The 20,582-nt window shown below is 45.0% G+C and overlaps 1 protein-coding gene across 1 annotated transcript in view; it reads left to right on the top strand.

Annotated features, from left to right (window-relative positions):
* RAD18 (RAD18 E3 ubiquitin protein ligase) overlaps positions 1–20,174 on the top strand; it is a 431,063-nt gene extending 410,889 nt beyond the window's left edge. The window contains exon 11 of the mRNA XM_086948442.1: positions 19,885–20,174. Within this exon, the coding sequence (XP_086804568.1) occupies positions 19,885–20,174 (290 nt within the window). The remainder of the gene's footprint in view (positions 1–19,884) is intronic.
* Positions 20,175–20,582: the final 408 nt, after the last annotated feature.

Here is a 20,582-nt window from a genome sequence, read left to right as displayed (position 1 = left end):
ATCTGAAAGATTCCCTCGACCTGGTGCTTCAAGGTTTTCACCCTCCACAACATCTGTCTTGTTAATCCACTCACCTCACCCCAGCTCTGCTCTCGATTGCTTAACTTGTTTTTCTTCCTATATTGATATCTTCTTCTCAAACTCATTCTTAATTCTTCTGCACCTATCCTTTTAAATGTGTGATTCACTTCGTCTATTGCTTCAGTGGATTCCATCTATGTTTGTTCTGGTTGTAATCTATTCTCATTATAGATTCTCTCAACTACAGCCCCTGCTTTTCTTCTATGTGGATGTCTACACGCCTCCTAGATCACTTCAGATCTCCTCTAAGATCCCCTGTTATTCTTCCATTTGTCTGCTCTTCGGGGATGTACCCAAGTTACCATGAGCCCTAATGCATTATTTCCCCTTGAACTCTTTTCATCTGGAGGCTGCAGATCTCCAGTTTTAATAACTCATTACCCCACCTTCCTCCTAAAACCATTCTTGTACCTCAGCTGCTGGACTCTGCTCCCTCCACATGGAGGTAGAAACATATGAACAAATCTCACTGGACATGGCTCATTGAGATTGCAGTTTGACACCTTACTAAATGCATATGTATCATAGTAATAGGGACATGGATCTGTAGGTAAATTATGATGAGCATTGGTTGGGCACATGCTCTCTAGGTGGCATGTTGAAATTTTGAAGCACCTGCCAAGCATAAGTCTTATGTTACTGCTGGGACTTAACACAAAGGCCATAGGAACAGATGTTTACAATATGTAATGGCCTCTTGAAACTATAGCAGTAGGTTTCCCTAAGCAACTTTTCAAAAGTAAATAGTAGAATGCTAGTTTTGTGTTTGCACTGTTCTTAATAGTGGTTATGTGTCAAATTTCTCTTTCATAAAAAATGTTGAATGTGCATTGCTTAATTTGTGCTGGTGGTTGCAGTTGGTGGGCACCGGCACTCATTTCTCTTAGTCTTTGAGCCGGAGCAAGAGTGAGAAAAGCGGAAAATGAGAAGGAAGTAGGAAAAGAACGACAAGAAAACAGTGACAAATGGAGAAAGGGATGTTAAAGAAGAACACACAGAAGTGAGATAAAGAGACAAAACGAGTAGTATGGTAGTAAAACGAGACTTTGAATTCTGAGCCTTGGTATCTGCAGCGCCATCGTTAGGCAGGGCCCACGGCTGCTGCCTAAAAATATTGACTCTTCCACTTTTTTTTTAAACAAATAAAGCCCTGCAGGTGGCCATCTAATTGCAAGATATCTGAACCTGGATGTATGCAAGAATGTAGATATAAAGTATGCAAGGTATCAGCCGGTGCATCACTAATGAAACTCTTATAATGACTGTTAAAGCGCTTGGAGGTGCAGTTGGAGGGGCACTGGGAGCATGCAACTGAGCTGTGTTATGAGAAGAGAAACGTGGATCGCTCCCTCATAGAACAGCTTCTCCCTGAAAGCGAATCCTGGCCTTCTTGTCTCAAGGATGAAAAGGGAAGAATTAAACAGTGGGAGGCATTAGTTACCCAAAGTTTCAACTTGTCTTCTGTGATGACCCTGCCATTCAATCTGTTTAAATTACTCTGTCAGAGTAGAATGTGCTACATCGTGGATCATAATTAAAAAGTACCATTGCGCCATATCACTTTAGAACGTATCACTGTTAGTGGAATATAAACACAGCCATGGTTGACGAAGAAAGGGATTAATTTACATATACACTAGGTGAAGGCCTCGTAATGCTTTCCCCAGAATTTACAACTTGGCAGGTAGCAGGTCCCTACCCAATGGAAATACAAAGTCGCGTGGGAGTACAAAGGACCTGTCATTTTCCCAGTGTAGATTTCAGCTGCTGAAAGCAGTTGACGTCTCCAGATAAAACGTCAGTGGAAAATGGGGAATTACCAGTGGTATTGAATCCAAAATGGCTGATTTCATCGTAATTCCTCATTTCTCAGAGTTCAACCTTTAATTCCTGTTAATTCCACACCTCTGCAGTTTATAGGACCCCGGGTTTTGGTAACACGAGCCCGCATGGGGCACTCTTAAACTGTGAACTACCCCATCATCTTCAGGCACTCCCTCTGCTTGAACTCTTGGCATCATCTAAGATTGTGGTCCATGCATATTTGCACAGGTTCTGGCTTTTATTGTTTTCAGCTTCATAATCGCCACAAAATTTGCCCATTCCTGACATCCCAGGCATGAAAACTCTCATTTTCACTGTTGTTGTATCCTGTCTTGATTTTGTTCACCCTACCTGTTCCTCCTCCTGCCTACTTCTATTTCTACTTCTTATGTATAGTCTTTACTGCGTTTACAGATTGTGCCCCCACCCTTTAACCCCTTCCCTGCTCAGCACATTCCCCTGCTGTGCTGGGGGGAGGGGGTCGCGTGCAGCGCCCCCGTTCTCACAACGAGCTCAGCTCGTCATGAGCTACAGTGCTCTTGTGCTCATGACGAGCTGAGCACACCAGTTTGTGTAGAACGTTCGCACAGCAGGTGAATTAGCCCAGCGTGCAAGTGTTCTAAAGGCCATGACGAGCTCAGGGGTTAACTGGTCACACACTTCTGGAGGTACTTGTTTTGAGTTTTTACCTGTCGTATTGTCAGTGAGTATTTGAGACTTATTAAATGTTTGCTGCTGTGTACCATGTAATGGAAAGTTCCAGAGTACTACCAGTCCCATAATGCATCAAAAATAGAACCAAAATTGGGCAATTAAACAATATTGAATGACAAAACGTTACATATGGCAATACTCAAGACTCATCCAATAAAGTTTCAAATGCCAGGGGGGTATCTGCTTTTGAATTTCAAACACTTGGTGCCTACCTTAAGAGTCTCCTCTGAGGAAGCCGGCACGATAAACGCAATTCTGCAAGGGCAGGAGAGGCCTTCTCATAAAAAATGTTTTAATAACGTCCTCAGACCTCACCGCTTTAGCAAATTCTTATGCAGTGCCCAGCACCAGATCACCACCAGCATATTGAGTGAGGCTGAAGCCACAAGATGGAAAACGAGGTCCCCAATATGCATGTATGTATGTGTGTGTGTATGTATATATATATATATATATATATATATGTATGTGTGTGTGTGTGTATGTATGTGTGTGTGTATATATATATATATTTATACACACACACACCACATCCGATTTCTTTCTGCAAAAAATCGGCCACCGACACAGAGGAGTTTTCAGGAATGCAAGTTTTATTCCTCCATTGTGCTGTGACGCGTTTCGGCATTCACTGCCTTGATCACACCCAATATATATATGTATGTATTTGCCTTCTATTTTGCAATGAATTTTAAAGTCTATAATTGTGTAGCAGCATAAGCAGTGTGAATATTAAATCTATGTTGGTAGGCTTATAGCACTGTATTTGCACTGTCTTGTAAGAGTTAGCTAAACTAGGGGCCGGTCAGCTGTCCCCTTGGAGATTATTGGTAGCATAAAAGAAAGGTGTAGTCCAGTTGCCAGTGGCTAACGGGGGCCTTTCAGTCTGCATCAATTTTCAAATGTAGTCCCAGGATATTTGCTATCAGCCGTTCCATAGCCAATATATTCCACAATCTCCTATGCCATTGTCCAAGAGAATCCAGCTCTTTTCGTCCACTGAGAAACAGTAGCCAGGCATTGGCAGATTATTGCCCTGTTTCCAGCATTGAGGCCAGAAGGACCATTCCTTGATCTTCAGCCAGTTGCCCTGTCCAGAAGAATGCGATGACTCTGCAAGGGCTGCCACATTGATGATATAGTTCACCATCAGAAAGACATACTCATAGAGTAATTCTGGTCACCGGCGAAAAATACCTCCTAAATCGCGGAGTTTAGTTGCCAAGATCCCTGTGTATTTGATTTCCTGTGGAGCAAGATGAGTGTGTATTGAATTTATCATGGAATGTTCAATCCAATACTTCTATGGATACCCTCTCTCCCTTGTAGGTGTCCTAGGCACTGTAGTCTTACATTTTTACACCACCAGTGCCTTTCACTTTAGAGAGAACATCTTTCCACCTTGTTTTGTACATGTTGGGACTCTGCCAAGCTCATAGGAGAAGGCCTCTCGTCTTTGCCTTCTCAAGGCTAGGTTAACCGTAGCACTTGTATACAATGTGCCCAGGTGATGCATTCACTACACTTATAGAATAAAAAAGCTGAAATTGTTTTATACATTTTATTATTAAAATCATAAAACGTTTCTCCATTTTGTGTGATAACTTCAACTGGTGATAAACAGATCTTATCTGTAGTATGTGACTGTACCATAACTTATATTTAACATTTTCTTTTAGGTCTAACGTTAAGTAAGAACTTTTGATTTTACTAAAAGTATATATATATAATATACTTACTTACTGGGGCAAGTCCACTGTATCCATTGTCTTTTATTGTTATTCGCGTTTTTCTTCCGCCCACCGCATCATACAGATCGCCACAACCTTGAAATACCTGCACTGGGTGTATCTTGCTTATCACCTGACTGTTTTCATGCAAATTCATGAAACAGTACTAAAGTCATTAGCAAATAAAGATTATATGGCCGCTTTAAATTGTCCACCTACCGCCTCCGATGGATTGGCACAACCTCTATCATGCCAATAGAAAACTATTTTTTTCTATACTTCTGCCAGACTTTCTGCAGATTCATCACACTGTGCCAAAGTTACTTTGTTTGCCCTTCTCCTAACAGCCCCCAAACATAACGTCTCTGCACGAATTGCAAGAAGAAGCTAAGCCTCTTCCAAATTTCTTGCATTTTCGTCAAATGATGCTTACGTAATAATTAGCATATTGCACACATGGTTTATGTTATGCTGTTTTGTCATGTATACTATTTAATCATGTCCAGAATACAAGTGGTTAAATCCATTCACTGAGATAAAATCACACAGAGTGCACATTTTGATTATTGGACCATTGATTTCCTGTGTGAAGTCATTGGTACATGCAGTCTGTGAGCTGGTAGGCAGAGTTTTTGCACTGTAGTGACAGCTGTGTGTATGCATCTTTATGAGTGCAGCTGCTCCAAACAACGTAATTATTTTACCTAGCATGGCATATTATATACACATGCTAAATGCAATGGCAGCCTGAGGTCTGTTAGATTACCTTATCTTGTTTTGCCTCTTTCTATACCCCTTAGGTATGGTACTGTTAGGTAATTAAATTAATTGATGACACATATGTAAAGCTACTAACAATGTTGGCTTTTTTCACCTGTATATTTTATAATGCTCTACAAGGCCTTCATTTTATTTGTTTAAAGAATTCAGTTAAGGATAGTAAAATGGTATGTTACAAGAAAATTAAAATATACATTTATATATATTCAGCTCTTGTGTACAAGAACTTGTGCTATCTTTGGTCTGCCCTTGGATGGATTACATAAACCTTTGATTTGTTGATGAAGTTTCTAGTGTCGGCTCTGAAGAAGTGACTGCTGCAGAATGTGTCCCTACTTAGTTATACCGTAGACATGTTCCACTCAGATTTCTCTGTACACTCTATAGGACGGGGAAACCTTTCTTTAGGACTATAGATGTAAGACATCAGTAACAGTGCAAGTTTCTGTATGCATCTCTTGACGACATTAAGGATCCCCTCTATGCGATGGTAGGCTCCTGGTGCCTCGTCTGCCCTTCTTGATGGAATTGGTGGTCCATGAAGAGTGGCCGGCGGTCGTGCATCTACAAGGCTTCTCCTCGCTGTAGACCCTCTCACATGCCATGTCCATCATTATTGCTTCTAAGTTTCAGCATCTTTCAGTCCACTTCGCTTTTACTCTCATAATGCTCTGCCCTCTCAAGCTTCTTCACCACAGATCATGCCAGCACCCAGCACAACAGTTCACTATCAATTATTTTTCATCAAAAACATCTCAAAGATTTCTGTTTGTAAAGAAATTACAAATTGCCTGCCAGTTTTGTTGTTGTAGTTGCAGGATGCATGTGTTTGTGGCAACAACAAGCTAGACCACATCCCTACATTTTTTTGAGGGCACGTTTTTTCCGTCATCTTTTACTGCAAATTCTCAAATCTCTGCCTAAAACAAAAACAAATAAACATGATTATTTTAGTTTGTTTATAGAACTCTACTATAAAATGAATGGTTAATTTACACTTCAAAGCAGATGGTTAAGCAGAAACAATAAATACAGATGGTGCCTCCATTTGTTGGCTCTGGCACATGTTTTCTCATCATAGGTTCCACTTCTCTTCAGTCTCAGATCCCACGAGCTGTCTTGCAAAGCTACACTGCAGTGAGTTTTCTTTCTCACTCTACCCTACTACTCTTTTTCATTCTACTTTAATGCTTTGATCTACATCCTTCCACAGTCCCTTTCTCTCAGTATTAAATTGCTTGCCGTTAATTTAGCAGTGGATCAGGAAAATGTGCTGTGCCTGGTCCAGTAATGTGAGTACATGATTGCCTGCTGTGAGCTATCTTTCCTCCTTTTAATAGGGGAAATAACTATTCAACCCAGCAACCCCTGTAAACATTATAAGTAGGATCCCAGGCAGTGACGTCTACAGCACAGGACCACCAGGGTTTGGGAGTGCATTGTGTACAAGCTCTCAGAGTACAGAGACTTATGGGTCGGATGTGTACAAGCCAATTGCGAAATACCATATGAAACATGCAGTGTAGGTTCGGAGAAAGGGCAGGGAAAGCTTAAGAAACAGTGGTCCCATTAATCAACATGATTTTTTTCTGCCTCAAGATGATTATTTTTTAGACTGGGGCCTGGTCTGTTACCCCGGACTTTCCTGCTCCAAAGTTACTAAAGGGCTCACTGTCTCCAGAACTACATTTCCCAGCATGCCTGCACCTCGGGGTCTGTTACCTGGAAGGAAGCTGGGAGTAATTCATGGTAGTGTTTAAAATTTACTTTGATGTAGCATACCATTAGATATATGCGGAAAAATTAAGGCAACATGAATACGGCCCATCCTTGCACATTTCCAACTTTGCTAAACACTCCCTGACATATGAAACATTTTTGGCTTACACAGACGAAATAAGCCTGAAAACAGTTTCATATCAGGCAATTTCAAGACATGTCTTTCTAAACTGTGTTCTCATCGCCCTTTTTAGGTCTCGCTCTCGAGACCTATTGTCGTCGAGATGCCTCTCAAGGGAGACAGACCGGGGCACGCGGGGCGATTCTGGTTTGTGAGACGCGCCTGCCACAAAGCGTGCACAGCTGGCTCAAGTCAACAGTGTGAACGCACGAAATTGCAGTGCAGCATGAAACCAAACAGGCCTTCGCGTTTAGAGCTTCGTGGCTTACCTGGTGCTGTGTTGTGTTACAGGCCCCAGCCATACATCATGTGTCTGGCTGTCTGGACAGTCTAGTCACATTATATAATCACACCTCCCAGACCACCACCAAACCCATCCTTCACTCTCCCTTACAGCTACGCACGTTTATATTGACAACAATAAACTATAACTTCCGTCTAACTGCCCCATCCTCACCCTTTAACTGGCTGGTACTGAAAAAATGACTGTACATACAAATTAGACATTTTTAGATGATTGTATTTTTCTCTCCTTTTTAAGTTACTATGCATTATATATACTCGTCGCCTAACCCGTGAGATATACAAATGCTTTCCTGTGTAAAGCACTTAAACATTCCTTGGGATGATGTTCACTCTATGCAAAATAATTCACTAAATACTGCTCTGTTATTCTGTGCATGACACCCGTCATACGTGTCGTGTGTACCTATACACTTTAACACAATTACCGAATATTTACTCCAACCCCAGCAGCTTGATAATTGGCAGGTCTCCACCCCGGGTGCTTCTCACCTTCCACCCCTGCCCCAGTCCCCCGCCTCCCCAGCCATGGCCCTCCACGGGCAGTGCTGCCACTGCCCCAGGCGTGCACTAAACTGCGTAGGTCTGTGGCGCGCCGTTGGCCCGGGGCGCAGCCGCACCTGCTCCTGCACGCGGGCGTTCTTCAGCTGCTCGCGGTCCCGCTGGTCCAGCTAGTGGTCGGAGGGCAGCGCCAGGGAAGAGGTGTCCATGTTGGAATGCAGAGCCGACATGAGGAAGGTGTCGCCGAGGTGCGCAGCACCCACCGACCGTAGCACAGTGAATCCTGCAGGCGCCGCCACGGGGCACGAGCCTCAGATCACAGCAATGTGCACGCCCACAATGCGTGCGCGTCTCTCCCACCCCTCCCCATTCAAGCAGCAAGCTGCCCATTGTATTTTTTTATTTATGCGTTTTAATATAGCGTGGACTGTACCCGAAGGTGTCAGAGCGTTTTACAAAAGGAACAGAACTGATATAAGAGAACAATACATGTTAACAAATTGCAAAAGTTACATTACATGAGGCAAAAGTGACAATCGTGAGTGAACAAAGTACAAGTGGTAGCAAACGGTGCATTACAGGAGGAAAAAGTGACATATGTGCAGGTTACAAAAGCGTACAAAGTACAAGTAGAGGTATAATACTGCAATAAATGCAGGACACTCAAACACAAGAACAAACGTTACATAGGCAATGGTGGCTATTGTGCAAGTATCGAGAGCAAACAAAAAGTAAGAGGTAGCAAACTGTGTGAGCCGGTACGAACAAAAAGGGACACCACTTCACCTACATGGAAGTGTACATACAAATTTGGCTTGTTGTGATACCTTCCAAGTAATGCAGACCAGTGCGCGAGCAGACTTTGGTCTGTGAACGTGCTTCCCACGAGCAGGTCTGTGAACGTGCTTCACATGAACAGCTTTTGCGGGTTCATTCAATTTGAGTGCTCCTCTCCGGAAGACCTGCTGGGTTAATTATAGGTCCTTTCCAGGAGAGGTGCTATTATTTAGCAGCGTGGGGCGCCTGTCGGCATGCTGTTTTAATGACTTTCTTTTTATTGGAATGCAGCCTGTTTCTCTTGCTCTTTTTTAAAATAAATGGAATGCTCCGAAATAGTTTTCAAATCGTTCCTTTTCCTTTAAATTGCAACACTGAAGAACTTTCAGTTTCATCAACACCAGGGTTTTTTTAAAAGGACAATGCTTTCTTTTTCACAGAAATGTATTTGTTCTCACTGCATTACGTGTCTACTACGTAAAGTCACATGGTGTAACCATATGCTTCCTAAAATGTAGCTCAAATTGCCTCCAACCAACTTCCTGTTCTGATGTGCGTTTTTTTCGCCCCTTGCTGAGCTCGTCTGCTCGGGAAACTTCCTCCCTGCACCAACAAATAAACAGGACTGGCAAGCAACTGCCTCAAAGGGTGCATCCACATCGGAACTTTTTATTTAAACAAAAACTTTATTGAAAATATCTTCAATGGTCAAAACCATGGAACAAGGACTCATGCGTACACTAGTTTATCGCAATAGTAGACAAACATGAAGGTCCCTTGCAGTCTGCCAACTAGTGCTCAGCACTCACCGTGGATGTGCTGTCAGAACTTCACCTGCCGCCGACTGATTTGTCGTCATTTGTTTTCTTTTTTTTCCCTCTGGCTTGTTCCAGCACGTCAGCCATATAAACCCCGCCTTCTTGCTTGCCGACGTTTCTTTTGATTTACTCAGTCGTCATCTCGATGCTTCTGGTGAGTCTATTTCCAACCTCGATTGCCCTTTTGATTTGTGCACAGGCCTCAGTTAATTTTCCCTGCTAGGCCTCCATAGTGCTTATGGTTTTGGCAATCTGCTACGTCCCCTGGCCTCCCGGTATTTTGCCCAGCTGTTCTCGAGCTCCGCACTTCCATCTTAATTTGCCAGGGGTCACAACGCGAGATTACAAACACAACATTGCATTAGTACTTACATTCACACGGCCCATTGACTAAGTTTTGATTTTTTTAAACTGCTCTCTTCCCTGCTCTTTCTGCTATGCCTTATTGTGTCCTGCGTACCAATTGGTATTGGTCTTGGCCTTGAAGGCTCATTATTCCAGTAACCCCACATGCATTTAGTGCTTTTCTCTTGCACAACACACAGACCCAACGTTGCATGGTCGTGGTACACGCCGTACTTACGTGGGCTTATGATGTTTTGTACCTCCTCACAAAATTAATGTCTCTTATTCACGGAAATCCACCTGTACACGGTTGTGCTTTACACAGTGTTTATACAGGATTCCTTTAAATGACCCTATTCACTAGCGTTTCCCTGGTATTTTATCACCTTCAGGGGGGTCTGACATTGAGGGCGCAGGGTTTTGATAACATTAATAATGCGTTTTCCAACCCAGTTACCGAAGCCTCCCCTTTGTTTTAAGGTCTCCGCCCATTCTGGTTATTTCTCATCTCACTCACAAGGGCCTGTGCGTTTGCTCAATCCTTCAAATAATACTCTGCACCCATCTGCTGTGTTCATGTGCCTCTGTTGCCTGCTTGTGATCGGGTTTTCGTGCGCCTCTGTTGCCTGCTTGTGATCGGGTTTTCCTGTGCCTCTGTTGCCTGCTTGTGATCGGGTTTTCCTGTGCCTCTGTTGCCTGCTTGTGATCGGGTTTTCGTGCGCCTCTCTTGCCTGCTTGTGATCTGGTTTTCATGCGCCTCTGTGCCTGCTTGTGATCGGGTTTTAGTGCCCCTCTGTTGCCTGCTTGTGATCGGGTTTTTTGCGCCTCTGTTGCCTGCTTGAGATCGGGTTTTCGTGTGCCTCTGTTGCCTGCTTGTGACCCGCTTTTAGTGTGCCTCTGTTGCCTGCTTCTGATCCGCTTTTCGTGTGCCTCTGTTGCCTGCTTCTGATCCGCTTTTTGTGTGCCTCTGCTGCCTGCTTGTGATCCGATTTTGGTGTGCCTCTGTTGCCTGCTTGGGATCTGCTTTTGGTGTGCCTCTGTTGCCTGCTTGTGATCCGGTTTTGTGTGGCTCCAAATGCAATAGGTGTCGCATTTGCGAGAGATTAGGCTATTGGCTTTGTAAATGACAATGCCATTTATTTATCTGTTTTCAAAGCCAACACATAAATAAAAATGTTGTCATTTACAATGCCAATAGCTCTAACTTTTGCAAAGGCGAGACCGTTGCATTGCAAATGCTTGTTATTTCCAGTCCCCTAAGGACAGCAAGCTTAGACTGTCACCAACATCTGTTTGTTTGCCACTCTCAAGGATAAGAGGAAAAAGAGGTCATTGGTGGAATGCTTGCATTAATCTCAGCCCCTGGTATTTAGTCGAGCTACATTCCAATACATTGTTTTTTGCCTTGTAAACAACTCTAGAGAGAGACCAGCCATATGCAAATCAGCTTTGGTTTTACCCCAAATGGAGCGATTCAGGCCGAGTTTCCATGCAAGGTATCATTTATATGGGGATTCAAGAAACCCCAGACCAGTTTGGGCTACTTAGATCTCATCACCGAGGTATAGTTAATTACTGGTACAGTGAGCAAGGAACTCCCTTCTGGGCATACCGATCACATCTGAGTATCACCCTGAGGGAAATAAAAAGGTGATGGGTGAATTAATCTCTGCCACTGATAATTACTCAGGCCACATTCTACTCCATCTTTTTTTGCACACTATGCCATTTTTAACAGAGACAGCTATATGCACATCAGTCTGCGTCCTGCTTCCGTGGGGACACTCCAGTCCTAAATGCCAGTCTGGTCCCCTCCAGATGGGAAGACCTCTGCATGTGTATATAATTGTAATGATCACCTGGAGATGCAGCACTTTATAAAGTCTTTGTGATACTTAAGATCCTTTTTGAATCACCTTTTGACTTACCACATGTTAAACAAAACTTAGCAAGTTACTTTGACAGTAAGTACCTTATTAGGTTGAATAACTGCAGAGCACTACCATTTGATTCTATCTGTTCGGATGCATTATAGTATTAGGTGCTTTCTCATATGACTTATGGCTAGCAATAAGTTCTTAAACATTTATCCAGTGTATAGAAAATATATTAAAAAGGTTATGAAGTGGTGGTTTACATTTGCTTCATAGGGAATTTCCTATCGCTAGTAAACACAACAAGATGATGGACAGAGCACTGAAACTTTTCAACCACTCACCCCCAGTGACAGATCTGGGTTTAATCCAACGTTCTTTTGCTCAGCACGCCACCCCGGTTTGGACCCAGCCATATGCAAATCAGTCTTGACCCTGTGCCTCATGGGAACAGTCCAGACCAAACTGCAAGGCCAGGTCCTCCCTGGACCGGAAACAAGCATCTAATAATGACTGTGGGTGAGTGTGGGAAAAGTTTCATTCGCATCATTAAACTACTGGAGGGAATGTAGCGACCCTGGGAGTATGTTTCTAATGGTCCTACGCCTACATCCTTATCGCCTTGAAGTAAGTCATGTCACCAAGCATGGATCTCATCAAGATGCAACTACTACTAGACCCATTAGTTGTCTTCTAGGACTACTAATACTACTAGCAGTATCCTTATTAGCAGCCCATTACCTATTGGCGGCAGAATGAACATGGGCACATTAATGGAAATTTCTCAAAGCACCCTTGCCCAAAAAAAGATAACTGCCCCAGTCAGGAACATAACTGAAACCTATTCAATAATCTGGCTACTGTTTATATATTACACTACATTATCCAAGGGGCAGAGGCAGGTTTAGGCTACTGGTTAACTCCCTTCTCTCCTAGGTGTACTAAGGCAAGGGATGAAACTAAAAAAATCCAAGCACTGATGCTCGATCACCCAAAGCTAAAAGGGGCAGAAGGATAATGTGTACAAGAAAATCCAACACGTCCCTTCTTTTAAATGCCCTTTCTTAGTAAAAAAAAGACATGTAACAAGTTTTAAAACATAAAAGTTCCATCCTGTATTTATTTTAGAATGTGTCGAAAATAGCTGCCTATAACCGTACGTTTTGTATGTGTGGTCATTCTTATTAATAGGTTTGGGTAAAAGTGAAATCTCAAAATCCTTCCATCTTTCCAAAATATACAATGTCCTGTTGGCTCCCTACTACTGTTGTTAACTAGCAGTATCTAAATGTCTCCTACCTATAAATCCAAACATCAGACACAATGTCCCTGTGAGACGGCTTGAAGAAAGTAAAGGATTGAGTTTTCGCAAATGCAGAATATTGTTCGACTTGCAATCAGCAGTCTGATCCAAGACAAGATATTGAATACTATTAAATTTTATTTTTTCCAAATAACAAATGTAAAATTTGGCAAGTGCCCTAGAAGTGTTGTGTGGAAAGTGCAGTGGCTGATGTTAGGATACGACTATCTCTATTTAGGGATAACTTTGTGTGGTTTAAAATTCAACTTCAACAATAAATGGGGCGGGGTTATTCTACAGTCACTTGTGAACATGTGTTCCTATAAGAGGTAGGTGGAATTTGAGGCTCTCGGTGACTAGCAATACATTTCGGAGATGCTAAGCTTTCTCAAGTAATAAGAACAGACGTGGGTATTCCTTGATCTATGAAGTATAAATTGATAGTATACTGTTCTTTTCTAAGTAAGGCTGTGGGGCAGAGGAAAGGAGAGCTGTGTGAAGGTGCGGGCCGCCATTTTGGGCTTCTATATTTAAAGGGACGGTGGTGTTATGCGGAGTGCTGAGTGGACCGGTAGGACGTGACTACACAGGGAGAGACGGACCACCAGAGGGCTCCTGAAAGGTGGACTGTGGAAAAGGCCACTATGGCTCGAGGAACTAACTTTGACAGAGGAACATCACATGGGCGCAGCCACTGAACAGCGGAATGCACAGTTGCTGGCTGTGTCAGCGAGGTGAGGCCGCGAGAAGCTAGGAGACACAGAGGGTGGGCCCGGTGCTACACACCGGATGCCGCTACAACAGAATTGGCTGTGAGCACTGCCCTACAGGCCCTGACAAATAGAAGTCCGGTTAGCTCTGCAGTGCAGTTTGCCCTGAGACGGAGGCTACACACGTGAGGGAGTGAGAGAAAATCTGGGGACTGGGAACCTGAACTGAGAGGCGGACAGCTGTATGGATGAGAAAGGAGCGGGACTGCGGCGCGGGAACAGCAGGAGAGGCCCTGGAAGGAACAACGAGAGCTGAGGGAGACGCCTGACGTATCTCCCCAGGCCCTGAGTGCGGCCGCAAGGAGAATAGGAGAGATTCTCAGTGAAACGTTGCTCTGTCTTGGACCGCGCCACAGCACCCGCCTCCCCCCGCAACGACAAAGTGGCAAGATCAACTCTGAGGTGACCGGAGCGAGGCCACCACCCCCCCCCCCCGCAATTCCAGACGCCCATCGAACGGCTGCGCGTTCCATCCTCCGTCAGGTGGGTGCCACTCCTTCGTCAGGATCACCCAGCATACACGCAGTGGGCACAACACCACGTACCACTCCTTCAGTCGCCGCAGCAATGGGGAAACCGAGAGCATCGCAGCACGCCGTGGTCCCCGAGACCGCCCTAGAAAACATGCCAAAGACCCCGACATGGGCCTTAACACCAGCACCTCCACCCGACCAGTCCATTTCGGACAAACTGGCCAAGTGTTAAAGACCATGCATCCGGTCTTAAGCATCGACCGCTGCATCACAGGAAGCCAATGTAGCTGCTTCGTATGCATCACTATGCTCCAGTAGCTGTTTGTAACCATGTAACTTTTACCGAACTACCTACCCCTCCCCGCTCTACTCCTCTCCACTTTCCTGCTACTAACCTCTGCCCTCACCTGTCCTGGCCCTAGTCCCCACCCTGTCTACCTGTGAATTCTCCCTCGTCATTTGAGATCGAGCTATTTTGTCTGATGCCCGTTGGAGCTACCTGGTTTAGCTATAGGGGAGACAGGTCGGGGATTCCTTCCTTGGACGTCACCTACCCAGTCGGTCTTTAGCCAGACTTCCTTTTGTCTCTCCTGTCGTCTCTTCCCACATCCTCCCTCTATTTATGTCTCTCCTTCTCTCCTCTCTCAATGTATTGAGACTAAACTATTTTGTCTGATGCCCGATGGAGCTACCTGGTTTAGCTATAGGGGAGATGGGCCGTGTTAGAACTGGCTATTTCTGGTAGGCTAAGGCTGACGCCAAAGCCATGCAGAAACCACCATTCTAGTCAGGGCAAGGGAGTCACACGCCAAGATAACCCCTGCTCACCCCCTGGTAGCTTGGCACGAGCAGTAAGGCTAAACTCGGAGGCAATGTGTAAAGCATTTGCGCCAGCACACAACAGCAACAACATACTAGGCACACCACAAAAGGAACTCCACACAAGGTTATTATAAAATAACTTTTGTATTGTAAACACACATCAGATAGTATCACACATGTACATTGCGCCAACTGGCACGGGCAATATTCACAAGGGATTATGTACAGGACAGGGCCACATGGGCCACTGTCAGAATCAGAAATAGCACTTTTAGAATAAAGAATAATAAAGAATAAAAATCATAGTAGCACAAATTAGCAACTATGGCACACAACCAGTAACCACTGGTAACAGGAACCAGGACCTCACTAGGACCACACCTGTACTAAAAGAACAACCACCTAAGAAAAAAATACATTTAGGGGTATAAACAAGAACACATTACCCATGATGCATGAAACACATTCAGAGGAGTAGTAAAGGAAAAACACATGATGCTTAAAACATTCAGAGGTGTAAGGACAACCACCTAAGTATCACACAGCGTTTAGGGGTCTAGGAAAGAACACATTACCCATGATGCATAAATATACATTCAGAGGAGTAGTAAAGAGAAACACATGATGCATAAACCTACACATTCAGCGGTGTTAAGAACAAAGCACATGATGCAATAAAATACATTCAGAGGTGCAGCGCAAGAAGACACATGATGCCTAAAACATTCAGAGGTGCCAGAACAATACAATAGCGCAAAAATCACATGATGCCTAAAAACATTCAGAGGTTCTGGAATAACACATGATGCAAGAAAACACATTCAGAGGTGCAATAACCATACAATTGCGCAAAACTTACATAAGCCACCACCTGTGGCAGTCCCTAGGTCAACTGGCCTTGTTGGGGCTAAGACGCCCTGTGTCCAAATGTCAGGGCGCACTGCCATGCAGCGCCAGTCCAAAGTAAAAGCCTAAACGTGGCAGGTGCACACTACTTGCTGGGCACATGAGGACAATCACAAAACCTAAAGGGTGCAGCTGCCCACTAACTGCTGGGCAGCTGGAGATCAACGAAACTGCGCCAGGGCCCTCACTGACCCTTGGGCGCAAACTGCGCCACTACTGGAGCCACACAGGCTCTTAAACAATTAGAGGCCCCTGGAGCCCTCGAGGCTCTTAACAAATCCCTCGCAGGCAGGAGGGGGCGGGCACCGGCAATGTGCCCCGACGCCTCCTCTAATTAATATGGCCCCCGGAGCCCCCTCGTGGACTCCTCCACACATGGTCCTCTTGGCTCGAAATAACCAATTTGCCCCCTCAGCCTCGGAGGCTCTCTAAACAATTATGCCCCCACGTTGGAGCCTTGCAGGACTCAAAACGAATGCCACAGAGCCTCTCTGGGCTCTAAATTGCGAGTGTCCCCGTGATCGCTGGAGCAGCCCTCTGCCAACTGGGGCTGCTCTGAGAACAAAGATTAAGACACCCCCTCACTCACCGGGAACTCGCTGGTGCTGCACTTCGGTCTCCCGGCTCCTCTCCGGCAGCTCAGACTCCACCAGCCAGACCGGGGCTCTCCTCCACCGGGCCTCCCGCTTGGACATGGGAGCCCCGCAACTCTCGCGAACTCCTTTCGGCGCGGGCTCCACGAGGCGGCATTACCCGGGCCCCCTCCTGGGACCCGGGACTCTCCTGGCCACGCGGGACAAATCCCTCCATGCCGCCGCCGCCATTCTTTGTCTTCCCTTCGGGCTGCGGGGGCGGGACTTCCGGCCGGTCGCGCCAGGATTGGCCGGCCGGCCAACCTCATCCGGGTCGCTGCGGGCAGCGCAGCGGCCCCGCTTAGGCAGGCAGGCGGGGAATCACTTCACCGAGGGGTGGGCTCCCTCGATAATGAATATAAAAATAAAAGCGCTATTAAGCGCTTGGGGCAAATGCAGCGCTAGAAACACGAACAAAGCGCTCTGGAACCACACAGCCCAGCCAAAACAAAGCGCTCCCAAGCGCGAATGGCAGGACACAACGCTCCACACCGTCAGGACAAAGAACAAGCGCTCCCAGGCGCTCAGGGAAGTCCATAGTCCAGCAAAAGAAGGTCTCCTGTTAAAAATAAAGCGCTCTCCAGCGCTGGGGGAGAATATAAAGCGCTTCAAAGCGCTATATGCCAAATCAGAGCAGCAAAATCCTTCAGCAGTCCAGGACCTCAGAGGCCCAGGGATTCCCCTGGGCCCAAGCAGCAGCACGCCCTTGGCAGATTCAAGTTAGCAACAAGAACAAAGTGGAAGGGGACACAGCCCCTTCTTATACAGAAAAAAGTCTTTGAAGTCTTTGTGCAGGCAGTGTGAGAACCAGCTAGAACTGGTTATAGGGAACTCTCTTCAGTGTCAGGGACAGAGGTGGAGCCAGCATTGTGGTCAGGCAGGCACAGCCCTAGTCACTCCCAGGTGCCATCTCCTCCCACTTCCCTGGCAGCAGAAGCAGTTTTTCATCCACGGGCTGACTCAGACAACCTCCTTGGGCTCCCCAGCCCCTGTCACCCTCAAACCAGACAGTCAATCCACAAGCAGGCCCAGGCACTCCTGGACCAGGCTCACCAGCCAATCACACGCCAGACACAAATTACACAAATATGCCAACTTCTAAAAGTGGCACTTCTAGACTAGACACAGTCATGCCGCATATATCATTACGCAGCATTCAATCTCACGAGTTCGTACATATCAAACTCGACCCTGCACTCCCCACACATCAGGAACTACCATGGGCATACATATTCCCCATTCATTCCTATGGGAGGGCAGGTCACTCACCAAACATACACAGAGAGCTCAAGCACTTTACACTGTACCACAGTGAAAAAGTGCGCAGAGGCCTAAAATCACCAACACCAGGTCACAGAAACAGGCTAGGAAAAAGCAAAAAGTCTTGGGGTGAACCTGCCTAAAGGGCCGGGTCCAACAGGCCATGGACTCCCTCCTTGGTCGTCGCCTACCCAGTCGGCCTTTAGACAGACTTCATTTCGTCTCTCCTTGTTGTCTCTTCCCCTATCCAACCTTACTCACCTTCCCTGTCCCCTCCCCACTTCATTTTTTGCCCTCCATGTTCTCTAAATGTTTCCCATTGAGACCTAGCTATTTGGCCAAAGCCTGATGGAGCTACCTGATCGCTATAGAGGAGATGGGTTTTGGGACTTCCCCTTCGACCGTCACCTACCCAGCCGGACTTTGGGCAGACTTTCCTTAGTCTTTCTGCTGTATCTCCCTCCCATCCCTTTACCCTTACCTCTTCCCCTCTACTCTTCACTTATCTCGTTTTCTATACTCTTGTAATTGTTTGTCTAGCAACTGATGTAAATTGGAACTGATGTAATCGTGTAATTTTGTGGAACCTCATGTACAGCGCTCTGATACCTCCGGGTCTAGCTAGGGTTATATAAAACTCTTAAAATAAAAAATAAAATATGAAAAACTCGTTTTTAATGTGAAAAATGTTCATTATGTAAGTGTGAAAAATCCTGTCACACTTTGAACCTTCTAAGATACGTGTACCTCTATAATATGTATGTAATTTGCTATGGTGCAATCCTCTCTCACTTCCAGGAGAACGTGTACATTTAGATTCTCACAAGAGGTAGTTGTGTAATAGTGATAGCTTTGTGGAAAATTCCAAATCCAAAAACTGTTGTAAGTTCTTGACATCCACCTCAGAAACCTACTCATGTTTGTTGATCACATCCCCGAAATTTCGGTGTGCTAGACACATTTTGCTCACTGCTTTTACAAAAAAAACTATTATGAACTCTGATTGAACGGAACGCCTCATGAGAGTTGAATCACATGCAATGCTTGTTGCAGCAAATACAATTTAAAAATTAAAAGGCATCAGATATTCCAAAAAATGAGAGATTGTGAAATGTATTTAAGCATTTTGTGTGAACAGCTTATCAATTCTACTTTCTTTGTAGGTCTGGATTAGAGATGGTTTTCTGAGTTTCGCCAGTCGCTCCCCCCCCCTCACACCCCCCCCCCCCGCCCACACCCCCAATCAACATAAAAATGCATGCACAAATCTAAACCCATATATTGCTATTGGTCAGCCCATTTCAATGATTGGTGTGTTCAAGTGTCATTGACTTTTTACTCCCACCTCCTGCATTATACAGCATGTGTCAATAGTTTCAGACGCCCACACATATCCACAGTGAATGACGGTGTTTTGCTTGTGCACATATTCTCATCGTCATAAAAAGCAGCCCATTTACGATCCATGACTGGTGGGCCAATATCTGCTTTCATGTTTTTTTAAATGTATTTTCCTGATTAGTTATTTTTCATTTATTCATTTTGCAAACATATGGACACCAGTTTAGGCATTGTTACTTTTTATTTCTGTTAAACCTATCTGTACTTTTTATGATTTTTAATTAATCGAAATAAAGTGGTATTGAATCTGAATCCTCCGAATCCTTCTGTTAAACCTTTAAAGCATGTTGCTAGGGTGCAGAAAAATTACCCTTGCCACGGTCAGATCTGTTGGCTTTCCAATGCTTGTTTTTTCCAGCAAATATTGCTACACGGGTTCTCACTAAACTTGCACTTGGTAACCTTTCCGATGGTGGGTGTAATGCTAACTTCTATGCACTTGCTTGATAAGTGGATGTTCATTGCAGAAACTAAGCCAGCTCTTCAACTGGTTTGCTTTTTGCAGTCCTCTCATACGCTTTGTGCTTCAGCAACAACAGGTACATTTGATGGAATAAGCACGAGGTGTATTTTGGCCCTGCAGTGAAGCACAGCTTAAGTGGGCCTGACATACTGGTAGGCACATAAAATCATTTTGTTAATGTTTTCCTGTTATTCTTTTTTCCGACAGAAGAAGACATTGAAAACCAATGCCCAGAGCAGCTCTCTGTAGAAGACCCATCACCAGATATGGTCATTGTCGGTGGTGGAGAAGACCAGTCTGTAAATGCTGAGCCGGGGAATGAACTGGTACATCAGCCCATAGAGGGTATGGTGAATGTTGAGACAGCAGATCGGTCTCAAGATTTTAACGAGGAAATAAGCCAACTAGATGAGTCGCCAGATGTCCTGAAGCAGGGAACACCTTATCGGTCAGCATCGCCCAGCTTCCCGCTGTCCCCACACTCAAGAGCAAGGTGAGCATGGTAGACTTGGAAATACATGTTTAAGCAGAAAAAAGAATTGAGCATGAGTGACCAAAACATCTGTAGTATCAAAATGCATTTCTTAAAAAGTATTTCACAGCAGGATCCAACTTGTGTGTGCAGGAATGGTGCAAGTATTTTTTCCATCTCAGGCATAAACATCGATCTGCTGGTGACGCCATGTTGGAGGTAAGTTTTATCATGTGAGGCACGGTATACATTTTATAACCGCTTCTTCCTCGACTACTTAAGGAGGTGTCGGGGGGAGGATGTGGTCTGATGGCTAGACTACCGACTTTGGAGCTGGGAAACCAAGGTTCGAGCCTCGAGGTCGGCTCCACATCCTATGATTCTGGGCCAATCACTTAATCTCCCCGTGTCTACCAAACAAAAATGAATGTGT

This window comes from Lissotriton vulgaris, unplaced genomic scaffold, assembly GCF_964263255.1.
Source record: "Lissotriton vulgaris unplaced genomic scaffold, aLisVul1.2 SCAFFOLD_1581, whole genome shotgun sequence".
In the NCBI taxonomy this organism is placed as follows: Eukaryota; Metazoa; Chordata; class Amphibia; order Caudata; family Salamandridae; genus Lissotriton; species Lissotriton vulgaris.
The sequence above is the reverse complement of the archived record's forward strand: the minus strand, read 5'-3'. Positions and strand labels throughout refer to the sequence as shown.